The sequence below is a fragment of the Dipteris shenzhenensis genome, chromosome 17 (assembly GCF_047967505.1).
Source record: "Dipteris shenzhenensis isolate YYH24624 ecotype China chromosome 17, Dip_SZ_1.0, whole genome shotgun sequence".
NCBI classification, from domain to species: domain Eukaryota; kingdom Viridiplantae; phylum Streptophyta; class Polypodiopsida; order Gleicheniales; family Dipteridaceae; genus Dipteris; species Dipteris shenzhenensis.
The window spans coordinates 50388107-50411053 of record NC_141612.1 but is presented as its reverse complement, the minus strand read 5'-3'; the positions used below and the strand labels follow the sequence as shown (position 1 = coordinate 50411053).

Sequence of the window (22947 nt, the reverse complement as noted above, 5' to 3'; positions counted from 1 at the left end):
TTAGCTATCTCCTCCTTCACCCCGCTGTGTTCTGGAGCTGACTCAAATGCATAATGGCTCCTCTGTCTCAATCATTCCTAGTTTGCATAGCACGCAGATCCACTGTTCCCTGGGAATATGTGCTGCTCTCCCTGTCTCAATCCTCAGCTGATGGGATGAAACCCGTATTTGACCAATGGCAATCCTTAGTGCATGTGAGACTCCTTTGTCCTCCAGATACTTGGGTCTGATGATGAACCCATTCTCTGATACTCTCAAGAAGTGGTCACGTAGAACTAGATCTTGGTGGGGAGCTCTTGATCTCCCCCCCAAGTCCGAGATGTGTGGAGCTGGAGGAGATCTGACCGCCCCTCATTTTATGCCTAATGGGTTCCCAAAAATCTAAAAATCGATATTTTCCAGAATACGCATCGAATCAAGATGCCATTTTTTGCATTGCGAAGGGAATTTTGTGCTTTAATTGTTCACGGGCAACAGATTTCCATTTGCTCACACAAGAAAGAGAAATTTACAAAATTCATTGCAAAAAACAAAACTTTACATTACTGTTACGATAAGCGGTTACAGAAGCTATTACATAAACATCAGAGCCATTCTCTACTAGAGCTGCAATTACAGAAGGTGGATCAAAGATCTGCGTTGGGTTTGACAGCGTGCCAACATTGTCCTATTCTGCATCATATTCTTGAACCCCTTTGGAAAATCCTCTCTGTCGCTGCATTCAGCATCGCCATCTCCGCCAGCTCCCTCTGCTAGCCTCGTATGGCTGGTCAAGGCTTCGAACCCACTCTTCCCTCCGCTATCAGCGATGTAACACATGCTAGTTCTAAGACTCTCTGCACCACACGTTTGAAGAAGTAGGTAGGATTGATTCAGAAAGACATGGAGGGACTCAAGGAAGCCTGGAGTTGGCGGTATGAATGCACCATTGTCTCCGACGAATGGAGTGACACAAAGAGGAGACACATGATTAATATTTTGATCACTTGTTGTGTGGGCAGCATCTTCTTGAGGGTGGTTGATGCTTCACATGCCGACTTGCACATCACCGGAGAGTGGATATGGGGTCACATTGAGGTAGCTATCAAGGAGGTTGGTGAAGACAATGTGGTGCAAGTCATCACCGACAATGGCTCCAACTGCAGGAGAATGGGAAGTCTCCTTGAGGAGAAGTATCCCAAGATTCTATGTACTATGGATTCCTTGTGCTTCACACTCCCTTGACTCGATGATGGATATTGGAGAGCTGCCTTGGGTGTCTGTTGTGGTCAAAAAAGCGATGCAGTTAGTGACTTACATCACTTGTAAGCCACATGCATTGGCTCTATTTACAAAGGGTGTGCAAGTGGGAGCTTGTGAGACCCTCCAAGACACACTTTGGCTATATTTTCATGGTGCTTAGTAGATATGTAATTCTCTCTTGAAAAATTTTTCCTGGCTCTTAAATTTGTTTGTAATCCTCTCTTGAATTTTCTTCTTCGCCAGGGGCTCACAAAGGGGTTTATTTTCATAGGCTCGTTAAGACCAAAGAGAGCATTTGTCGAATGATGACCAGTTCAGATTGGTTGGACTGGAATAATTCCGGTTGTCTCTTGAATTTAGAGTGCTCACTGTGTATGTGTGTATCTGAGGTATGTGTGCACTATGTTTATGCAGTATATGTATATATAATAATATCTTTTATATAAAATAATTTATAGGCGTTTCTAGACGAAACGCCTGTTAAATTCTAGAAATGTTTCTTGCAACACTGGAGGCGTGCTTGGGTTGCATGGGTCATAGTGAAAAGGGGCCCTATGAAGGCTGCTCCTAAATATGTGTAGAATTGCACTATCTCCACTGGCTCGTCACGACAAGTGAAGCTGAGTCGATGGTGCACTGCATGTGAGGTGTTGAAGACCATAACCTTGGTCTTCCCAAGGTTGACTGTTAGGTCTCTCTCTCTCTGCAGAACACCTCTAGGGCCTCTAGATGAAGAGTCCTCTCCTCCTAGGCAGTCTAGGAGAGAGAGAGGTATTAACGTCCTCGAAAGGCCTCATGAGCCTATGGGACAAAGTACAACAAATGAAAATGAAAACTCGTACAAGCCATAAAGGGCTGAAGCAAAGGGCTCGCTAAGGCCCTTGCTGAGTGCTATGCTAAGCTAAAACTATATAGCTCAAAAAAAGTCTCAGAGACAAAAACTCATAGCCGAAACCCGGCACTATGGTAGCTCGCCGGTGGGCTGCAAAGGTTTCTTGGATATGCGCATGTTAGGCTATCTCCTGTTGTGGCGGAGGGTGTGTTCTCCTCGACCTTTGTATCCGAAGAGCTGTATCAAGGGGGATATTTGGTCTCGGGCGATCTCTAAGGAGGGCGGAGATGGGTCGAACCACGATCGTGCGTGCCTCGGTTGCTCTCCGTGTCATGCATGGACTTTGCATCCCTCAATTGGTTGTACTATGTCGCCCCTCGCTGCTGATCCGTGCTGTTTGCATGTCTGCTATCTCATCCTCCTCTCCTCTGTGTCTTGGAGTCGACTCGAATGAATAGAAGTCTGTGACCTGTCTGCCTTAGCGCCCGGTGGTGCTATCAATGCATGTTTCTGTCCACATGCAAGCACATGCAAGCCCAAAAACTCACGCCCTCGTGACATACTCTCTCTCTTGAAAAATGGCAAGCGATCTCGATTGCATCTAAGTGTGACAAGGTCATCCATAAACTTAAACACATGTAAAAGTGCCATATCATAAGGAAATTCCAACATGTATTGTCAAACCAATGCTGCATATATGATTGTTAAAGCCTAGGATAGCAAACCATATACACTGCAACTAGCACACTAGTGGATCATAGGATCATAGAAGGCCCAAGGCAGATATATTATCAGCAAGCAATACCTCGGGTGAAATACAATGTCACAAAGCGACCTCTAGATATCTATGTGTACCAAAGCAACGGGGGTACTACACGTCTCTTGAGCATCATGCAATGCTCTAGACCTACGTCTAGACCTACGCTCTACTAAGACTGAAGGAGCCACAACCAAAGCTGGCTCAAGTTGAAAAGCTTCCAGGTAGAGTTGTTACAGCTGAGGTGTACCTTCCAGATCACCTCTTCCAGCCACTTTGCATGCAATGGTGAATAATTCCAAAATTTCACCAAGTAGCGACAAGAAACTCCTCTGACTTTTCTTTCCTTATGTGCCAAAATCTGTTCTGGAACTAGGATCTCATCCAGCTCCACAAACTCTGGCTGCATCCAGTGTAACCAGAAAACGCGTTTCGCTCAGGCGAAACGTGTAGAAACGTTTCTAGGCGAAACGTTTCGCCGAAACGGGCGAAACACCAGTGCATTGGGCGAAACGCCCTTGTTACTATTTTTTACTCTTTTGAGTGTGCTCAGTGTGTATGTGTGTATTTGAGAGCTCTTTTCACACACACAGAGAGAATCTAGAGATAATTATTTATGTTTGATATATAATTAATGTAAAAAACGCCTGGCAAAACCTAGAAACGTTTCTTGTGACACTAGCTGCATCTCAAAAGGCATATCCTCTGGCACATTGCCCTAGAAAGGTTGGAAAGTATTGTGAATCTTCCAATGATCTGGTAGCTTCAACTTGTGAGCTACATCACTGACCTTCCCTGAAATTGAAAAGGCCCATAGTATCTCATACTCAGCTTGGGGAACAACTGGTTCCCTTTTATTTTCAGCCTTGCCTTTTCAAAATACTAAAGAACCCAATCATCCTCTGCAAACACTAGTGCACGATGGTGACGATTAGATGCCGTCTTTTGCTTTGCCCGAGTCTTTTGGAGAGCTTGCTTCACTTTTTGATATGCCACATTCATGCTCTCAACATACTTATCAGCCTAAAAAATCTTATCCTTAGTATGCAAGATAGGTGGGACTTTCCTCTCTCCTTCCACTATCTCAAATGGATCCTTACCAGTGGAAGTATGCACAGGATTGTTGTAAGCAAACTCCACTAGTTGCAAATACTAGACCCATTGTGTCTTATGGTTAGACACATAGCATTTCAGCAAATCAAGTATAGTGGAATTAGCCTCTTTGGACTCTCCAAAACAGACTCGTTCATCTTTGGCCAAAAGAAGTCTCGCTTCACGAGATCATATGTCTTCTCGACTCCTGGATGTCCCGCACATGGGCTATCATGGCACTGTCGAATGACTCTCTGCCTGAGATCATTCTGATTAGGTACTACTACCTTGCCATTTCTTTTCAGCATACCATCCCTTATTGCATATCTTGCATAAGTTTGGCCTTTTCTGGATGCCAGGTCATCCTTTTCCCCGGGTTTTAACATATGAGCCTTAGGCCATAGGCTCTGGACGAACTCGTCCACCTTTTGAGTTTCTCTAATCTCGGCCATTAGAGCACTCTCTAACACCGTGAAACTCATGTTATGCATAATGCGTGACAACGCATCAACAACTTTATTATCCTTCCCTCTGTTGGGGTAAAGGCACTGGCCACCCTATGTAAATAGTACTTTATGTTGTACTTTAGTGTAGGACACTTAAGTAAGCTAAGTACACATTTGTACTTAGCTGTACTTAAGGGTTACTACCATAATATAAAAAGTGTGTGCTTGGGGAGGTACCACTCACTCATTGTGATTATCCCCACTAGTGTGTGTGTGCAGTGAGTCTCCTCACTCCCGACTCTATCTCCCTCTCCATCTCTCAACTGGTATCAGAGCCAACGGGCTCTCTCCCCTCCTCTCATCCTCACGGGCATTGCGGGTTCTCTCTCTCTCAGCCAACGGGCTGGAACAGGGAGCTCACTCTCTCTCATCACCATGGCAAAGGCACGTGAGCTGTGAGCGAGCATTGAGCGGCTGCAAGCAAGCGGGAGCGGCTGCAAGCAAAGTGGGAGCGGCTGCAAGCAAGTGGGAGCGGCTGTGAGCGAGCATTGAGTGGCTGCAAGCAAGCGGGAGTGGCTGCAAGTAAAGCGGGAGTAGCTGCAAGCGAGGCGCGCGCAGACGTGCGACGACAAGCAGGTCGGCCGACAGGGCCGACACAGACGCGCGACGACCAGCAGGTCGGCCGACACAGGCCCTCCTCCTTCTCCGCCCCGCGTGCCCCTCGACCTCTTCTACGCTGCTCTTCGACAGAAATAGCAGCATAGGCTGCATTCAGCGCGTGTCTCCCCGTGGCTGCTCTCTGATAAAGAAAGCTCCACATACGTGTGGTTCTACGAACTCTCCGGGCAGCGTGCACGTAAATCGAGAAGGCACATCGCCGTACCAGCCCTTCCCCCTTCTCTTCAGCCTCTTTTTCGTGACAGACGAACAGCAGCAACGGCTGCACTCATCTCCGTACAAGTACAGCCAATAGGCAGGGTACCGTGCAAAGGTACGCAAGGTAAGAGTGCATCCTGTGCAAGGGCACACATTGCTGTATTTTCTTGCACTTCGACAGCACATTTTTTAATTTTTTGTGCTTTCCCGCACATCGAGGAGGATCTTTGAGTCTCACTGGGCTCATACATTGAGGAGAAATTCTTTACTGTTTATTCGTTGTCCACGGGACAGCACTGTATTTCGCCACCATTGGCATATGAGCCAGGTGTTCTACTTGGGGCAGGGCTTACACTCGCACTGAGGCTTAACTTATGCCGCAAACAGTGTCGAGACAGGTCTTATCACTTGGCCAGTGATTGTACACAGTGTTGGCACTGGGTATATGCATTGGTCAGATCTGTTTAGACACATGCAGTGTATGCTCTTGGATGCAGGTCAAATGACATGCAGTCACATGCCTTGTGAGCAGTAGCAGTTGATGCCACTTACCGTGTTAATGCACGGAATGTGCCGTAAATTCAAGGGGCTTTTGATGCTATTGTGCGTGGGACATATGCTTTAACTTGTTGCTGAAAGTACAACCACATTTGGTACAGATTTGGTCGATTTTGACCAATTTTGACTTTCGTCAAATTTGGGGCTTTTGTTGCCTGACCTGCAATCTGTCAAGTGGGAGCACTCTACATGCATCAGACTATCTCGTGGAGCACTACTATGCTTTGAAAGTGCAAATTTGACTTACAGTGTTTGGTCAAAGGTCAATCTTTTCCAGATTGGATGTCAAATCTCTGATTTTCTTCATGCATTCAAAGGGCTTTTGAGCCACCTCACTTCCAAACTGTAAATTCAGTTGGGGGGGAAGTTTCTGAAGCATATGGAGGTCTAAAATCAGGGATTTTCATCAAAAAATCAGAGATTTACAGTTTTTTTGACAGTCTGGGACTGTCAAACATCAGGTTTGACCATATTTGACTATCAAAAAAGTCAAAAAGTACTGCTGTTTTTTATTATATCAGTTCTGGGATTTTTTTGGAGCGATTTGACGCAGCCGTACCGCACTTTCGCCGGCAAAAAAGACAGGAACAGTTTGCTGTACTGTTTCTGCAGCAAGTGGGAGAAAAATATTCAGTTGGTTTTGTGCCACTGAAACAGTACCAAATTCACTTTTGATCGTACTTCCGCTGCGGGGAAATTTTCTTGGAGTGACTAGTGCTTAATTGCACGACTACAGGGAGTCAGGCGGTTCCATTGAGGAACAAACTCTACTTTCTTTACCATGAGTTCTGGCAGCGACGTGTCGTCCTTGTTCCAGATAAAGAAGCTCGAAGGAGCTAAAAACTACGACATATGGAGGACACAATGCTACAATGTGTTGATGCAGAAGGACCAGTACAAGCCTATAAAGGAGAAGGGTGTTAAGCCCTCCAACGTTACTGATGAGCAGTGGGAGAAGATGGACAACTTGGCCATGTCGACCATTATGCTTACAGTTGTTGATTCACTGGTTGTAGGCATCAGGGATGAACCTACTGCGTGGAGGATGTGGAAACGTCTTGAGGATACTTATGCCAAGAAAAGTGCCACGGGAAAAGCTTACTGGCTAAAAAAGCTTGTTGGTCTTCAAATGAAGGAGGGGACACCTATGTCCACTCATATTATTGAGTTTAACAGCATATTCAGCCAGGTGATCAACCAGGGGTTGAAGCTTGATGATGAGCTGAAAGCTACACTCATCCTATGTTCTCTACCTGAGTCATGGGACACATTCAGGACTTCTACCAGCAACTCAAATGCCATTCTGTTATTTGCAGATGTGGAGAGTGCTCTTCTACAGGAAGAGATGAATAGAAAGAACAATGCTGTTGGGAAGTCGAATGCTTTGAATGCACATAGCAGGTCCAAGACACGTGGAAACTACAAAGAAAGAGAGAGGAGCAAGTCCCGCTCTAAAAGTGATCTTGTATGCAACTGTTGCGGCAAAAAGGGACATATTGAGAAAAAGTGTTTTCAAAAGAAGAACGACCTGAGAGCCAAAGAAGGCAAGACTCAAGGCAAGTCTAAGGGCAAGGAAAAAGAGGAGCTGCATGTTACTTATGTTAGTGACAGTGACAGTGACAGTGGACGTGAGATATGTTTCACCTCTTCACTGGAGGCTCATACACTTCATGCTGGTGATGGATCAGATATGCTTTCCTGGATTATAGATTCAGGTGCTTCCTTTCATGTTACACCCTACAGAGATCTGTTTGTCAGATATGCAGGAGGGCAGAAGGGAGTTGTCTTTCTTGGTGATAACCATGCATGTTCAATCATTGGCATAGGTGATGTCAGGATTGTTCTTGAAAATGGTCAACAGTTAATGCTCAAAGGAGTCAGGCATGTCCCTGAAGTGAAGAAGAACTTGATTTCCACAGGTTTATTGGATGACGATGGTTATCAGACCACCTTTGGCAGTCAGAAATGGAAAATCAGCAAAGGGGCAATGGCTATTGCCAGGGGTCCTAAGGTTGATACTTTGTATTCACTTCATGCTGGACATTGTCCGCATTCCGATGTAAATGCCGCCGAGCTGCCAAAGATTTCATTGTGGCATAGCCGGCTTGGCCATATGAGTATTAAGGGAATGGAGCAATTGGCTCATTTTGGTTACTTGCCGAGTCTAAAATTTTCAGATTTAAAGAAATGTGAATTTTGTCTCTACGGTCGTCAAGTACAAATACCTCATAAGAAAAGGTCAGATCAGAAATTACAGCTCTTGGAGCTTGTACATACAGATGTGTGTGAGATGCCTACACTCTCTTTAGGAGGTTCTAAGTACATACTGTCATTCATAGATGACGCCACCCGCAAAGTGTGGGTTTACACTCTCAAAAAGAAGAGTGATACGTTCAAGGCTTTCACTAAGTTTGTTGCAATGGTCGAAAATGAGACAGGCAATAAACTGAAAGCTTTACGATCTGACAATGGTGGAGAGTATTTGTCCAAAGAGTTTCAAGAATTCTGTGAGGCAAAGGGTATTCAAAGGGTGTTGTCTGCACCATATGATCCTCCACAGAATGGTACTGCTGAAAAAATGTTCAGGACCATTCAAGAGAAAGTCAGATCCATGTTGTCACATGCTGCACTGCCCCACACATTTTGGGCTGAAGCTGTAAAGACAGCTGTGCACCTTATTAATAGGTCACCAAACAAGAGACTATGTGGCGGTGTGCCTGAACAGGCATGGACGGGTAAGCCTCCGTCTTACAAACACCTACGGGTCTTTGGTTGTGTTGCGTATGTGCATGTACGCAGGGAGGACAGAACTAAACTGGATCCAAAGTCTCTTAAATGCATATTCCTAGGTTACGGTGACAAAGGTGAGATGGGCTACAGGATTTGGGATCCCAAGAACAGAAAGCTTATACGCAGCAATGATGTCGTGTTTGATGAAACCATCATGTTCAAGGAACCTGTTGTACAGCAGGGACCTTTAAAAGTAACTATTGATGATGACAGGCATCATGGGCAACACAGACAGGCTGTAAATCAGCCACAACAGCAGCATAACCAGCCATTAAATGATGCTGCAGCAGGTCCTAATGGACAGCCAGGTATGGCAGAAGACATCCCAATGGATGAGGCACAGTTAGGTGATCTTCCTGACATGCAAATGCAGCCAGGAGACATGGGACAGCCACCTTATCTGGGTGATGAACAGGCTGGACAGCCAGCTCAAGACGATGGTCATTGGGTTAGAAGGTCAACCAGACCGATGCGGCAGCCAGAAAGATTTGTTCCAGGCATTGATTATTTGATGCTCACTGATTGTGGAGAGCCTTCATGCTACAGAGAGGCTAGGCAGAGGGCAGACAAGGTTCAATGGGATCTTGCTATGAAGGCTGAAATGGACAGCCTTCACAAGAACGGCACTTGGGAATTGGTATCCTTGCCTACTGGTAAGAAGGTACTGCCATGCAAATGGGTTTATCGACTTAAGGTCACACCTGGTGAAAAGCCAAGGCATAAAGCCAGACTGGTTGCCAAGGGGTTCAAACAAGAATATGGTGTTGACTTTGATGAGATATTCTCTCCTGTCGTTAAGATGACAACACTCAGAACTGTATTAGCATTGGTTGCACATGCAGATATGGACTTGGTCCAAATGGATGTCAAGACGGCATTTCTTCATGGTGATTTACATGAAGAGATTTTTATGCAGCAGCCAGAAGGTTTTACAGTGAAGGGAAAGGAGAAGCTTGTGTGCAGACTGAAGAAAAGTCTTTATGGTCTTAAGCAGGCACCCAGAGAATGGTATCATAAGTTTGATACATTCATGCGAATCCAAGGTTATAGGAGAAGTGACATTGATCACTGCTTGTATACCAAGAAAGCTTCAGATGGCAGTTTACTGATCCTCATTTTGTATGTGGATGATATGCTGATTGCTGGAAAATCTCATAAGGAGATCAATGCCTTGAAGAAAAGATTGCACCAAACCTTTGATATGAAGGATCTTGGTGATGCCAACCATATACTGGGCATGCGGATACTTCGGGATAGGAAAAAGCGGTTGCTATACTTGTCTCAGAAGGAATACATTGGCAAGGTCTTGCAGAGATTTCACATGGAAGGGGGGAAGAGTATTGGTACTCCATTGCCTCCTTATGTGAAAATCAGTGCTTTGGACAGCCCTCAGACAGATGCTGAGAGAGCTGAGATGTCAAAGATCCCGTATGCATCAGCGTGTGGCAGTCTCATGTATGCTATGGTTGCAACCAGGCCCGATATTGCGTTTGCAGTGGGAGTGGTTAGTAGATACATGGCAAACCCCGGCAAGAAGCATTGGAATGCAGTGAAAGGTGTCATGAGATACCTGAAGGGTACACAAGATTTGTGTATATGTTTCGGCAGTCAAGATGCAAAAGTGCAAGGTTATACAGACTCTGATTATGCCGGTCACCCTGATACCCGGAAGTCTACTACCGGATATGTTTTCACTTTCACTGGAGGTGCAGTGTCGTGGGTATCTAGAATGCAGCAATGCATTGCTTTGTCTACCACAGAAGCTGAATATATTGCAGCCACTGAGGCATGTAAGGAGGCTATATGGCTATCTCGGTTAGTGGCAGATTTGGGTTATTCATTGGAGATTCCATTGTTGCATTGTGACAGTCAGAGTGCCATACAGTTGGCACGTAATCCTGTCTTTCATGCAAAGACGAAGCACATAGATGTGAAATATCACTTCATCAGGGAGGTGCTTGAGAACAAGCAAATTCAGCTTGTTAAGGTGCATACAGATGACAATCCGGCAGATCTGTTAACCAAAGGGTTAGCTGCAGAGAGGTTTGCACACTGCAGATCTCTTATGGGTATTGGTTGAGGCCAATATTCTTTCTCTCCTTGAGGGCACATTGCCTTTAAGTGGGAGGTTGTTGGGGTAAAGGCACTGGCCACCCTATGTAAATAGTACTTTATGTTGTACTTTAGTGTACGACACTTAAGTAAGCTAAGTACACATTTGTACTTAGCTGTACTTAAGGGTTACTACCATAATATAAAAAGTGTGTGCTTGGGGAGGTACCACTCACTCATTGTGATTATCCCCACTAGTGTGTGTGTGCAGTGAGTCTCCTCACTCCCGACTCTATCTCCTTCTCCATCTCTCACCCTCTTCGGTACCGAATCGTCAAGTTAAACTTCTGCATGAGTTCTGCCCACCTAGCTTGGCGGCCTCTCAAGTCAGGTTGTTTACAAAAATGTTTCAGAGTATCATGATCAACATCCACATAAAACTCTGATCCATACAAATAATGTCTCAATGTTTTCAAAGCATGGACAACATCATACAACTCTAATTCATGAGTTGGTCAATTTCGTTGAGAGGGAGAAAGCTTCTTGCTTTCAAAGGCTACTGGCCTTCCCTCTTGGAGGAAAACTGCTTCAACCGCAATGCCACTTGCATCAGTTTCAAGGAACAACGGTTTCTGGGGATCAACTATTTTTAACACCGGTTCTGAGACCACAACTTGTTTTATGGTGTTAAAACTTTCCTGTTGATTCTGTCTCCATAGGTCAGATCAGTTAATGGCGATACTATTTCGGAATATCCTTTGATATGCCTTCGATAAAATTGGACAAATCCCAAGAATGATTGCAAAGCGGTCAAACTCTGAGGGATTAGCCAAGTCAGTATCGCAGCCACTTTCTTTGGATCCATTTCTACCCCCTCAGGAGTAATTATGAATCCTAAATATTCAAGTCTTACCATACACATTATAGTTTTCTTTTTATTTACATAAAGACTGGCTTTTCTCAAAGTACTGAACACTATTCTTAAGTGTTCGTGATGCTCAGTAATACTTTTACTGAATACCAGAATATCGTCAATAAGATGTACAACAAACTTTCTGATATACAGACGTAGTAAATCGTTCATAAGCATGATGAATGTAGCTGGAGCATTGGTAAGTCCAAAGGGCATTATAAAAAACTCATAATGTCCAAACCTGCTTCTAAAAGCGGTTTTATGCACATCCTCGGCTCTAATACGGATCTGATGGTAGCCACACTTAAGATCCATCTTACTTAAAATTACGGCCCTATGTAATGCATCTAGCAAATCATCGATCCGAGCCATCGGATACCTGTGCTTAATAGTGATATTATTCAATGCTCTGTAATCTATACAGAGATGAAAAGTATCATCTTTCTTCTTCTTTAATATCACTGGCGAAGCAAAAGGTGAAAAACTGGGTTGAATCTGTCCCAGCTTGAGGTATTCTTCCAGTTGTCTTCGCACCTCAGCTTCTTCTGTAAAGCTTAATCTATAGGGAGGTCTATTTACAGGTTCTGCCCTCGGGATAAGCTCAATTTTATGCTGAACATTCCGCTCTAGAGGTAACCCATAAGGTAACTCATCCCTAAAACAATCAAAGAACTTCTCCGATATCTCTTTAGCCAACTCGGGCATTTTCCCATCTTGGATAGCCTCAGTGCTAGCCGATGCATCATCAATCGACTCTACCGATGCTATACACAGACACAGAAACTCTTTCGGAGTCTTCCGAATTTCCATGGCTGAAATCAATGGTCTTCGAGGTAAATCCTTTTTACCTCGCAAAACATATTCTACCCCGTTTATCTTGAACTGGTAAATATGCTTTTTCCAATCAATGGCTGGATTTTTCCAAAAATGCCAAGCCATGCCTAGGGCTATATCTGCGTGAGCAAGCCTGGTCAACTCAAAGTCCAGCTTCTCAACATAGTCCTGTATTCGAAGTTCCAACTGGGTAACCCTCTGGTCCCATACTTTAGTTGACCTTCCGTCCGCCATCCTGACCGTATAAGCATAGTCAGACGGACTAGTTTTCAACTTGAGCCTCTTAATAAGATTCGAGCTAATTACATTGTGCGTTGATGCTAAGTCAAACAATACAATCACATCATGATTGGCTACTTGCCCTTTCATTTTAATCACCTCGGGCTCATTGAAAACCGTATACTCCGTTGCTGCGGGCTTTGAAAGGATGTTATCGGATGCATTTCCGCTTCGCATTCAGATATTATCATATTGGCCGTGCGACGGTCTTTGTTTAGTGGACAATCTTTCCACTGATGTTGCTGAAGGCAGCCGAAGCACAATCCTTCTTTTCTAGCTTTTTCTTTTTGCTCAGGGGTTAACGAGGACTTTGACCAAGCCTGGGCTGCCATTGGAGTTACTTTCTTTTCACCCCAACGGTGGTACTTGTCTTTGCTTGTCCCTCAACCGGCTTCACCTGCTTGGTTTGGCCACTTGGCTGCGAGACACTTGCCTTTGAAGTCCATTTCCTCTGAAATCCCCCTTTTCTCGGGTACTCATGCTGAGTCCCTGCCTGCACAAACCCACTAGGTCTGCCTCTGGCATCCTCATAGTTCAGGGCTACTGCAATAGATTCATCTAATGTAGTCACATATTTAGCCCGAACTTCCATTTTAATCCTGTCGTTCAGTCCATAGATATAGTCTTTCAATTGAACTGACATAGGGAGAGGGTCTGTTATTTTCATAACACATTGCCTGAACTTGTCAGTGTACTCTGCCACCGACAAATTCCTCTGGCGAAGGCTTCTGTAAACATCCCAAGCTCGGGACTCTTCGTCAGGTGGAAGAAAGTGTCTCTTAAATTCAGCCTTAAACCCTTCCCAGGTGGTAGGGGCAACTTGATCTTTCTGTTGTTTTATCCACCACCTATCCGCTGCCTCAATAAACAGGTGAGTGGTCTCGCGGATTTTCTTTAGATTAGATCTGATTTCACAAATGGCGAAGGCTTCTTCCCACTTGTGTCACCAAACATCGATCACATCAGAACTACGCTCGGTCTATAATTGGCAATATTAGGTACCTTGACCTTTGCACGTTCCAACGAGTGTATACTGGGCTCTGGCTCCATCGGAGATTTGCCTTTCTCCTCACGAGATGGTCTGGCAGACATACTATACACCATTTTTCTGAGTTCAAACTGCCCCACATTTGTTTGTAACTGTTGCGCTAAAATCTGTTACAAGGCATCCTCTAACATTGCAATTCTGCCAGACAATGTATGGCCTACTGGGCGCGACACCTTCGGGGTCGGCCGGACTCCCGACTCTACAGGATCCATCCTGGAAGTTTCTTCTTCTGCTTCCATTCAGGTCAATGGGTGTTTTTATTTAAAAAAAGAAATAGAAAAAAAAATTATATATATATATAAAACATCGCTTGAAACCGTAATTACACTGAAACCAAACCCGTTTTCTCCATACTAGGGAAACTCCTGCAATTCTAAGTTGACTCAAACCCTTGAATCCAAAAGCATAATTTCGCCCCCTATCCAGTTCACACACCTCGAAGCTTTAGAAATTTAACCAAAATAAAATAGAGGGAATAAAGAAAATCGAAAGCTCCCTGGTCATTTACGCAGCATCGAAAGATCATGTTGTTCTTGCTGTGGCTCAGCTACCCCCTCGTCGAAGATCCAAATTTTCCACGCAGCCCTATGTCAATGATCTATTGCCTGCTCTCTACCCTTCGTCATATCGCATGCTTCTATTGGCTGCCTTGAAGAGCTGCTAGATGGCCCGTCGATCGAACCAAAAATCCGCTCAGCTCCCTTCTAGACTCGTCGACCGAACCGGTACCCGACCAACTTCGTTGAGCCAATCAGCCACGCATCGCCGTCGAGCCAATCACGCAGCCATGACGCTGCCCGTGCGTCGCCCATCGCCACGCTATCGTTGCCTGTGGTGAGTTGCTTTTTTTCTTCTCAACCAACATCACTTATCGCGTTGAAGGACCTCCACATAACGTAAGTATCACGAACCACAGTTTCTTGGCCCTAAGCTCACCGTAAACCAGCGGGTGTGTAAAACTTTCGTCTGTCTTCAGTCACCTGGCTATGTGAACCCTACGCTCCTGCGATAGCTCGTCCCTTCCCGTGATGTCCTGGAATCCTAAAGGTAACCACCCGTTATCCTTGCATGATGCCAGATTATAAGCCTGCAGCTATACGCGCTCTTGCTCTCCTGCAACGGTGATGACGTTCGAGACCCAACGGCTGCGCCATCACCTACGGTAGCTGCACTGCTCCTAATACGTAACGCAAATCTGAAGGGCCAGATTTCTAACTCCTGGCAATTCCGCTCTTCCACGCTATTAGATAACCTCCGCTCTGATACCAAATGACACATTACATACTAGTCTCTGCCTTCTTTTCGTCGAATCACGGGCACGGGTAGAAAAAAAACTCGGGAAACTTCTTCACGTCGATTCAAGCTCACAATCATAGGCGATGACATCCAGATTATCCTCCCAGCATATCTCATGGATTGCATGCACACAAGATACGTAATTCATTTTCTTCATGCCTATCCACAAGCCCACAAATCCCTAGATGGTTCCCTCCTGCCACATGTCATCATTTTAGACCTTTAGCTTGGTACACCATTTACCCCTCTCTTGGGGCACAATTAAAACATTTGCCCCTTGGCATTCTTACACATTTAGGTGCACCTAGGACTGAGCACTCAGAACCACCTAGTCGATGCCAATACACCCTCACCTAGGACCTTGGCAGTTACTTCCCTTGACCATTTAATTTACGCACATGAAATATTACCGAAGTCGGTCCTCTAAGGGAAAATGCCCACCGATCTTTCCGAGGTCATGCTATCTCGGCTAGAGCATAACATCTACCCTCAACATGCACAATCTGAAAAGCTGGTCCAATGCATCTGCTTCTCAGACAACTTGGGCTGAGTAAGGAAATATCTGAGGGACTGATGGTCTGTCTGCACTGTGAAATCAACCCCAAGCAGATTGTGTTTCCAAATAGAAAGAGCAGGAATTACGGCCAACATCTATGATAAGTCCCCAAATGTCTTTCAGCATCTTGCAAGATTATACTCTCATAAGCAACAACTCGGCCATCCTGCATTAGAACTTCTCCAAGGCGGTTCTCCCCACATGCATCACATTGGAGACAAAAAGCTTTTTGGAGATCTGGCAAGATCAACACTGGATCAGAATTAAGCTTTTCTTTCAGTATTTCAAATGCTGCAATTTGACTTTAAGCCCATATAAAAGATGCTCTCTTCTTCTGCATTACATAGAGGGGTGAAGCAATTTCAGAAAAATGACATATAAAGCGTCTGTAGTAGAGCATAAACCCAAAAAGCTTCGTACATCATGTAAATTTCTCAGCTGTGGCCAATTGCGGATTGCTTCTGTCTTAGCAGGATCCATACACAGTCCATCTTGGAGACAATGTGTCCCATGAAGTAAATCTCAAGCATAAAGAACTCACTTTTCTTTGCATTAACAACCAGCCTATGGTTTCTGAATTCTGCAAACACTATGGCAAATGCTTCTTATGCTCTACCTAATCCTGCGAGTATACAATCATACCATCAAAGATACTACCCACAAAGGATCTATGTTCACGAAAGATTATGTCCATCATTCGATTAAAGGTGGCAGGAGCATTTGTAAGCCCAAAAGGCATCACTAAGAACTCGTATAACCCAAAGGAGGTTCTGAAAGATGTCTTTGACACATCCTCCGATCGAATGCGTATCTGATGATACCCACTCTTCAAATCTATGCGGCTGAAAACAGTCAATCCCTCCAACCGATCCAAGATATTATCAATTCTCGAGTTGGGAAATTGATTCTTAATTGTAATCTTGTTCAAGGCGCGATAATCTATGCACATGCCCCATGAACCGTCCTTCTTTTGGACTAACAGAACTGGTGAGTAGTAAGGAGATGAACTGGGCTTAATCAACCCCTTATCTAATAAATCTTCCCTTGGCTCATGATCTCTTCTTGCTTGGCTGTATTTACCCTGTATGGTGGGTTGTTTGGTGGGCTGCTACCTAGTATTACATCAATGCCATGATCCTTAGGCCTCTCGGGTGGAAGTTCCCCTGGCAAAGAGTTAGAAAAATAGTCCCCAAACTGGTTTAGCAAACCTGTCCGCTCTTTATCCAGCTTAGATAAAACATTTTGTGGATCGTCAAACTCAATATCCTTTACAAAAACTAAGTACGCAGAAATATGACTTTTCATTACTAAAGAAATTGCAGAGGCAAATACAATAGGGACTGACTCTCCCTTGAGTTTGACATCCAATACATGGGTCTTCCCTCTATGCATCAGGGTAGTTTTCCGATGAAAAGTGTCCAGCATAGTATGCACCTCGTGACCCATGGCATCCCCAGCAAAACATCACAGCCCTCTAATGGCATAATATAAAATTCCTTGCTGTCCACAAAGCTCTGTATGTGCAAAAAATGGAGCTTCCAAATGATAGGGGTGACTGGTGTACTGAACCCTGGACGAGCCAAGCCTGCCTCACTCATAGGGCCCATTTCTTCTACATGGATTCCAAGTTTGCCTGCCAACTTAGGGGAAATACAATTCGCACGAGCCCTTGGGTCAAAGAAGATCAATGCCGTTTGATCTCCCAATTTGCTCCATGCCCTGCATAACTCTTAAGCATCCCATTTGGCTGTTTGCCAATCACATCAGGCATTAACTCTACAGTGGGCTTAGGCTTCTTGCCTTTCTGTTCATCCCTATCACTGGCCTTCCCTTTTAGCTTGCGTTTTGGGCATTCCGGTGCCATGTGCCCCTCTTCCTTGCCCTCACATGATAGCCAATTAGAGCCTGGCCTATCATGCTTTTTCCCCTTTTTAAATGGAGCTTTTGAAGGATTTCCTGGTTTTCTTGCTTTCGTGAAGGTGTCAGATTTGCGAATGGCATGGAACTGTAGGGCTGCTTTTGAGCCTCACTGGTTTCCCCTAGATGTGAATGACCCTTTTTCTTTTTAGACTTCGAAGGGGTTTGCATATACTCAGCAAACCTTGGGTCCTAAGTGAGATGAGCAACTGCTCTCACTGCACGTCACAGCTGTACTTGAACGGTGCATTAGCCTCCTCTACATCTTCAGCATCATTAGACCCTCCAGGCTGTTTCATTCACATCAAGAGCATTTACAGCTCGCTGTCCATCAGCATTTTGAGGATCTTGATAAGTTCCCTCATTCATGGGCTGTCCAACCTGCTCATCTTGAGAGGACTCCTCTTCCATATCCCTATCATCATCAATGAGTGACATACCTGCTGAATGATTATCCTTGCTGTAAATCAACTACAGCTGGCAATACTAACACCAAAGACAACCACATGCTCACCTCCTTAAAGAAGATGGTGATGTCCCATCAACCATGAAACCGGCCTCAAGGCAACAAGAGGGAGGTAATAAACAATTAACCAGCCAATGATCTCACTTAAACAATTCAGCAAATAAACAATGAGTAGTATGGGAGCTAGAATGCTCCTGCGCAAGACAATGACACAGATTGGCCCCAAACCTTGGTGCCCCTTTCAGTATTTCTTTCAATGCCACAAGCAATAACCCTGCTGGGCTCTGCTCTCACCTCACAAAGCAATAGGCAATCAACATGATTCCAAATGCTTGCATGAAACTTGGAAATGGTTACTACACTGAGTGCCTCAAGTGTCTATTGGACCACTGATATGCCCAAGAAATGGGTGAAAGCATAAATGATCAGCCTGCAATCTCCAGATCTTGCACTTGAACTGGAAGCATCCACTGTAAACCACCTTGACAGCAAAGTCTCTTTTAGACAGTTCACAACCAAGGAGCAGGATCAAGAAGCAGCAGCCAGCTTATCCTGCTCAATCCGAGGGCATTCAACTAAGCTCATACATGAGCTTGGGCAACCCATTCTCAATGCATTATCCTGCCTGTACATCAACATACCCTGCTCGCACCACTGCTTACCTTGTCACACAATAGCTTAGCCTGCCCGTACAACAGTGTACAGCTTGGGTACCCGTACAATCCATACACTTCTGCAATCCGTACAGCCCTACACAGCTGCAATCTGTGCAGCCGTACAACCCATATGTACAAGAAGCCTTCAACTGGATGTTTGTACGACAGTCTCCACAGCCCCTTAGAAAACCACCGTGCAGCCTTAGCTCTTGAAGCCAATCCTGTACGGAAGCTCATCAATCCTCTCTCTGAATCCATCAATCTGTCGCGGTGCTCACAATATTCATTTTCCAATTGCTTCCAGGAGCTCCTAAACCATGCATTTAGCCTTAGTCATTTTAGTAGGTGACGTGGCGCCTACGTTTGATTTGCCCCCATGCCCCCTCTAGTGGGGCACTTTTGAGACCAAACCAATGATCCAAACCAAACCCATGCCCCCTCTAGTTCCTTTGCCTTGGACCAAACAACAAATTCACCCCCAAGGCCTTAATTTCTAGGGGCCCTAAGCCCTTACACACTTAGCAACCCACGGCCTTGCCCACTGGTCTTGCCCACATGCAAGCACATGCAAGCCCAAAAACTCACGCCCTCGTGACATCTCTTCCCACAGACATGACACCGGCTCCGTCTTTTCTTCTGCATTGTCGAAAGTGCTTGCTCACCACCATGAGCCACCTTTAGCTTACCTTCGGGCAGGAGAACAGATTCCTTCTCCAAGAGAAGGGAGTAGAGGTAACTGTTTTCTCATGACCTAGCACCGCAATGCTCAAGAAACCATATCATAACTTGGATGGAAGCTTCGTGAGGAAAAGTGCAGCCAACTAAGGAGAGGATAAGGAAGCATCCATTGCTTGTAGCTAGTCATAGATGACTCTTGCCTTCGTTAAAAACGGGTGCATCAAGCTACCTCCTAGAAATTCAAGACTGTAGAGCTGACCTTGCCAAGTGACAACTCGCATAGAAGAATCCTGGGCATATAGATCCTCCAACTTGGACCACACTTCAGAGGCATTAGTCAAGGTTTGCATTGTTGGGGAGGCCTCCTTCATAATGGTCTGCATCATAACCGAGTGTGTCTCAAAATCACGGTCCTCCCAATCCTGCAATTTCTCAAAAGTAGCTTCCTCCATGTCTGTGTTTCACCATATCGAGTTCTTTGGACGTCTGAGCGTCCTCTCGTACCCCTTAACAATTTCCAAGAAGCCCTTGTGGATAAACTAGATCCTCTTGTTCAGCTTCCAGTGAGCATACTTGGATCCATTGGGTTTGTCCTCCTTGCCCTTACACGAGGGTGACTAGGGAAAGAAAAGAAGGGAGGCTGGATGGAGCTGTAGGAAGGGAGAAGAAGTTGCTACGACACATTCTTCAAAAAATTCCAAATCCGTTGCTGTCCATGCCTGCAATGGCCTTCTTTTGACAGTCGGCTGTGTCTCGGACTAGCTACATCCTCAGCTCGCCTTGGAGTATGGTTCACCTTCTTCCCGAGCTGTCCACATGCCACTATATTTTGCAATCTCCACACATTCAAGATACGCGTGATGATTTCATCCACGTGCGATGAAGTTATGGATGGGTGTGGTATGGTCATCGACGACCCCGGATTTGTCAACAGCAACCTCAGAACTATCCACACCTGCCGGCAATAGACAGCGTCAGACCCAAACGTCCAAGCCCAAGCTTCTAGACGACCTACGGCTCTGATGCCATGTCAGTATTGCTCATTGTGGAAGTATACAAGTGAGAGATCGCAAATGAGAGTGAGAGAGAGAGAGAGAGAGAGAGAGAGAGAGAGAGAGAATGAGGCAAGATAAGTTTGTTTATAGCATGGAAAAGAGTGCCAACCAGAGTGTGTGTGAGGATGAAATGGAACACATGAAGAGTGGCAAGGGGGTTCTATTTATAGGGTAAGCCTTGGCAGAACTGACCGACCAACCAGCGAACTAACCGACTGACCAAACAGCCGACTAACCAACTGACCTGACCAGGTCTGGTCAGGTTGACCCCACCTGGTGAGGCCGGTTGAGCTTTGCCAGGTCGGTTGACTAGACCCTGGTCAGGTCAGTTGACTAGACCCTGGTCAGGGTCACAAGCTGGCCACTTACTCTGTACTAAACACAGTTTAGAAAGGACTGAGTAATGACGACTTTCACTGGGTGGGCACACCCACATATCAGGGCTCTCTCTCCACACATAAGATGCTCTAAATTCTAGTAACTTGTTCAAACAGGTAGTGATGGATCTGCATTACGTTGTGGCTGTAGTATGGCTTTGAAGTATGCCCTTTTATATTGGAATATTACCAAAAGTGCCATAGGTGGTTGGGCACGAGGGTGACTCCTATGTTGACAGAGTGCCATTGTTGGAAAATGAGGGATAAAGTTAATGGCCATGGGTAAAGGGTAACTTTGTAGAAAGTTTTTGGTCTGCGTAAGGGAGGATTTTCTCTCTATGAGATATCCAAATTCTCGTGTCTGATGGAAACTTCAACAAATGTCAGTTAATGACCATGGGAGGAGGGTTTCTTGATAGAAAGTTTTTGGTTGCATGAAGGTAGGGTTTCTCTGTCTATGAGACGTCCCGAAAGTCTGATGTCCGACCAAAACTTCAACGGGTGTCTTTAATCTTATGTGTCAAGTCTGAATGATCAACTTTTTTTTTCATGGGAAGTTATCATAGGTGTTCCACTTTCTTAAATCAATTCCTGAATTTTTTGGTCCATGAAGGTAGGGTGTCTCTGTCTATGAGATGTACAAACTCTCATGTCTGACCAAGACTTCAACGGAGGTCTTCAATCTTATGTGGCAAGTCTGATTGATTGGCCTTTTTCATGGAAAGTTATCGTAAGTGTTCTGTCATCTCAAATCAAGTCTTGAATTTCTGCAGAAGTTTCCTGTCTGAAGGGGGCATGTTTGCAGGAGCTTGTGATGCTGGATCCATCTTTAACCCATGGAGGGATATTTGACCAGCATAGTGACATGCAGTTGGATGTAGATAATATGTCGTATGAGGTAAATTTCAGAGTGTGAAGGTTCTCTTTGTTGTAAGGTTTTCAAATGTTCTTTTAACTTGAGTACTTTTCATGTGAGTGACAGGCACTTCTTTACTGCTTCTAACATTGTTGCATTTGCTTTGTCTCGTAGTTTATTTAATCAATTTCAGAAGTGTTGATGATTCACAATTGTTTTGTTATCTGAAATATGATACTCTGATTTTCATATTAGAAGCAATTTACTTGCTATTGAGCCTGTCTGCGCAGTAAGTGAGATCTTATCATTTTGCCTTGGATTGTTTTGTGTATGGCAGGAGCTGCTTGCTTTAGAAGAGAGAATTGGAAATGTAAGCACAGGACTGAATGATGAAACATTGTCCTTGTGTTTAAGAAAGAGCAAGTACTCTTCCTTAGATGCAACAGTTGCTGCAATATCTGAAGAAAGCGACATAAAATGTAGTATCTGCCAGGTGATGAAGTTGAGATTGAATATTGTATCATGTAGGAAACATTGGCGGACGTGGTTCTGATGAGGGTTTGCTCCTTGCAGGAGGAATATATGGAAGAAGATGAGGTGGGTTGGCTGGATTGTGGTCACGGGTACCATCCTTCGTGTATTAAACAGTGGCTTTCACAAAAGAATCAGTGCCCCATTTGCAAGTCTACTGCCTATTCTAAAGCTTCAAAGAATCAATGATGCCCCCATATGCAACTCTGGGATATATGCGGAGTCATAGTCTTGATGGTGGAGTATTTGCCTGTTTTCATGGACTGTCAATGGCAAGAATGCTGGAAATTGTTTGGTTGAGCAGTCATGCTTATAAATATTTCCTTCGAGTGCATACAAATGTTCACGATACAAGCACCTTGGCCAATTTAGGAGAGTTTCACCAACTCCCCACAGGGGATTCAAACTGCAGTGGCTACTCCAGTTTGCTTTGGCACATCCAGCCTCCTTGGCGGAAATGCAATTTTTACATGACAATTAAAGGAAAAGAACTTCTATCATATTTGGAAACCTTTCTGGATGTATGAACAAAGATGAACTTAATTGTCTTCATTATTGAAAGAATTGTGGCACTGTGCTCATAAGTTAAATCAGAGTTCTGAACTTGGAAATTTAAAGTGATTTTACAATCAAATGCACTGCGGACTAATTTGTGGACATTACACTCGCTAAAGATCGCAATATTTGGTACAAGTCATTTTTTCTGTTAATCATCCTATATTGTTTGGAGCTTGTTATGCTATTGATATGTACTGAAACACACCTACACGTTTTTCCATTGACATTATTACTACATTTTCCATTTTTGTTGATCTTTTTTAAATTCTTCTGCATATATAT

At 44.6% G+C, this 22947-nt stretch overlaps 1 protein-coding gene across 3 annotated transcripts in view; it reads left to right on the top strand.

The window, feature by feature from the left end:
- Positions 1-22745, top strand: part of LOC147892248 (uncharacterized) — a 43702-nt gene extending 20957 nt beyond the window's left edge. For all 3 annotated transcript variants that reach the window (XM_087388695.1, XM_087388693.1, XM_087388694.1), the window contains exons 4-6: positions 21526-21618; positions 21914-22069; positions 22150-22745. In XM_087388695.1, the coding sequence (XP_087244821.1) occupies positions 21526-21618; positions 21914-22069; positions 22150-22296 (396 nt within the window). In that variant the 3' untranslated portion in view covers positions 22297-22745. The remainder of the gene's footprint in view (positions 1-21525; positions 21619-21913; positions 22070-22149) is intronic.
- The last annotated feature ends 202 nt before the right edge of the window (positions 22746-22947 follow it).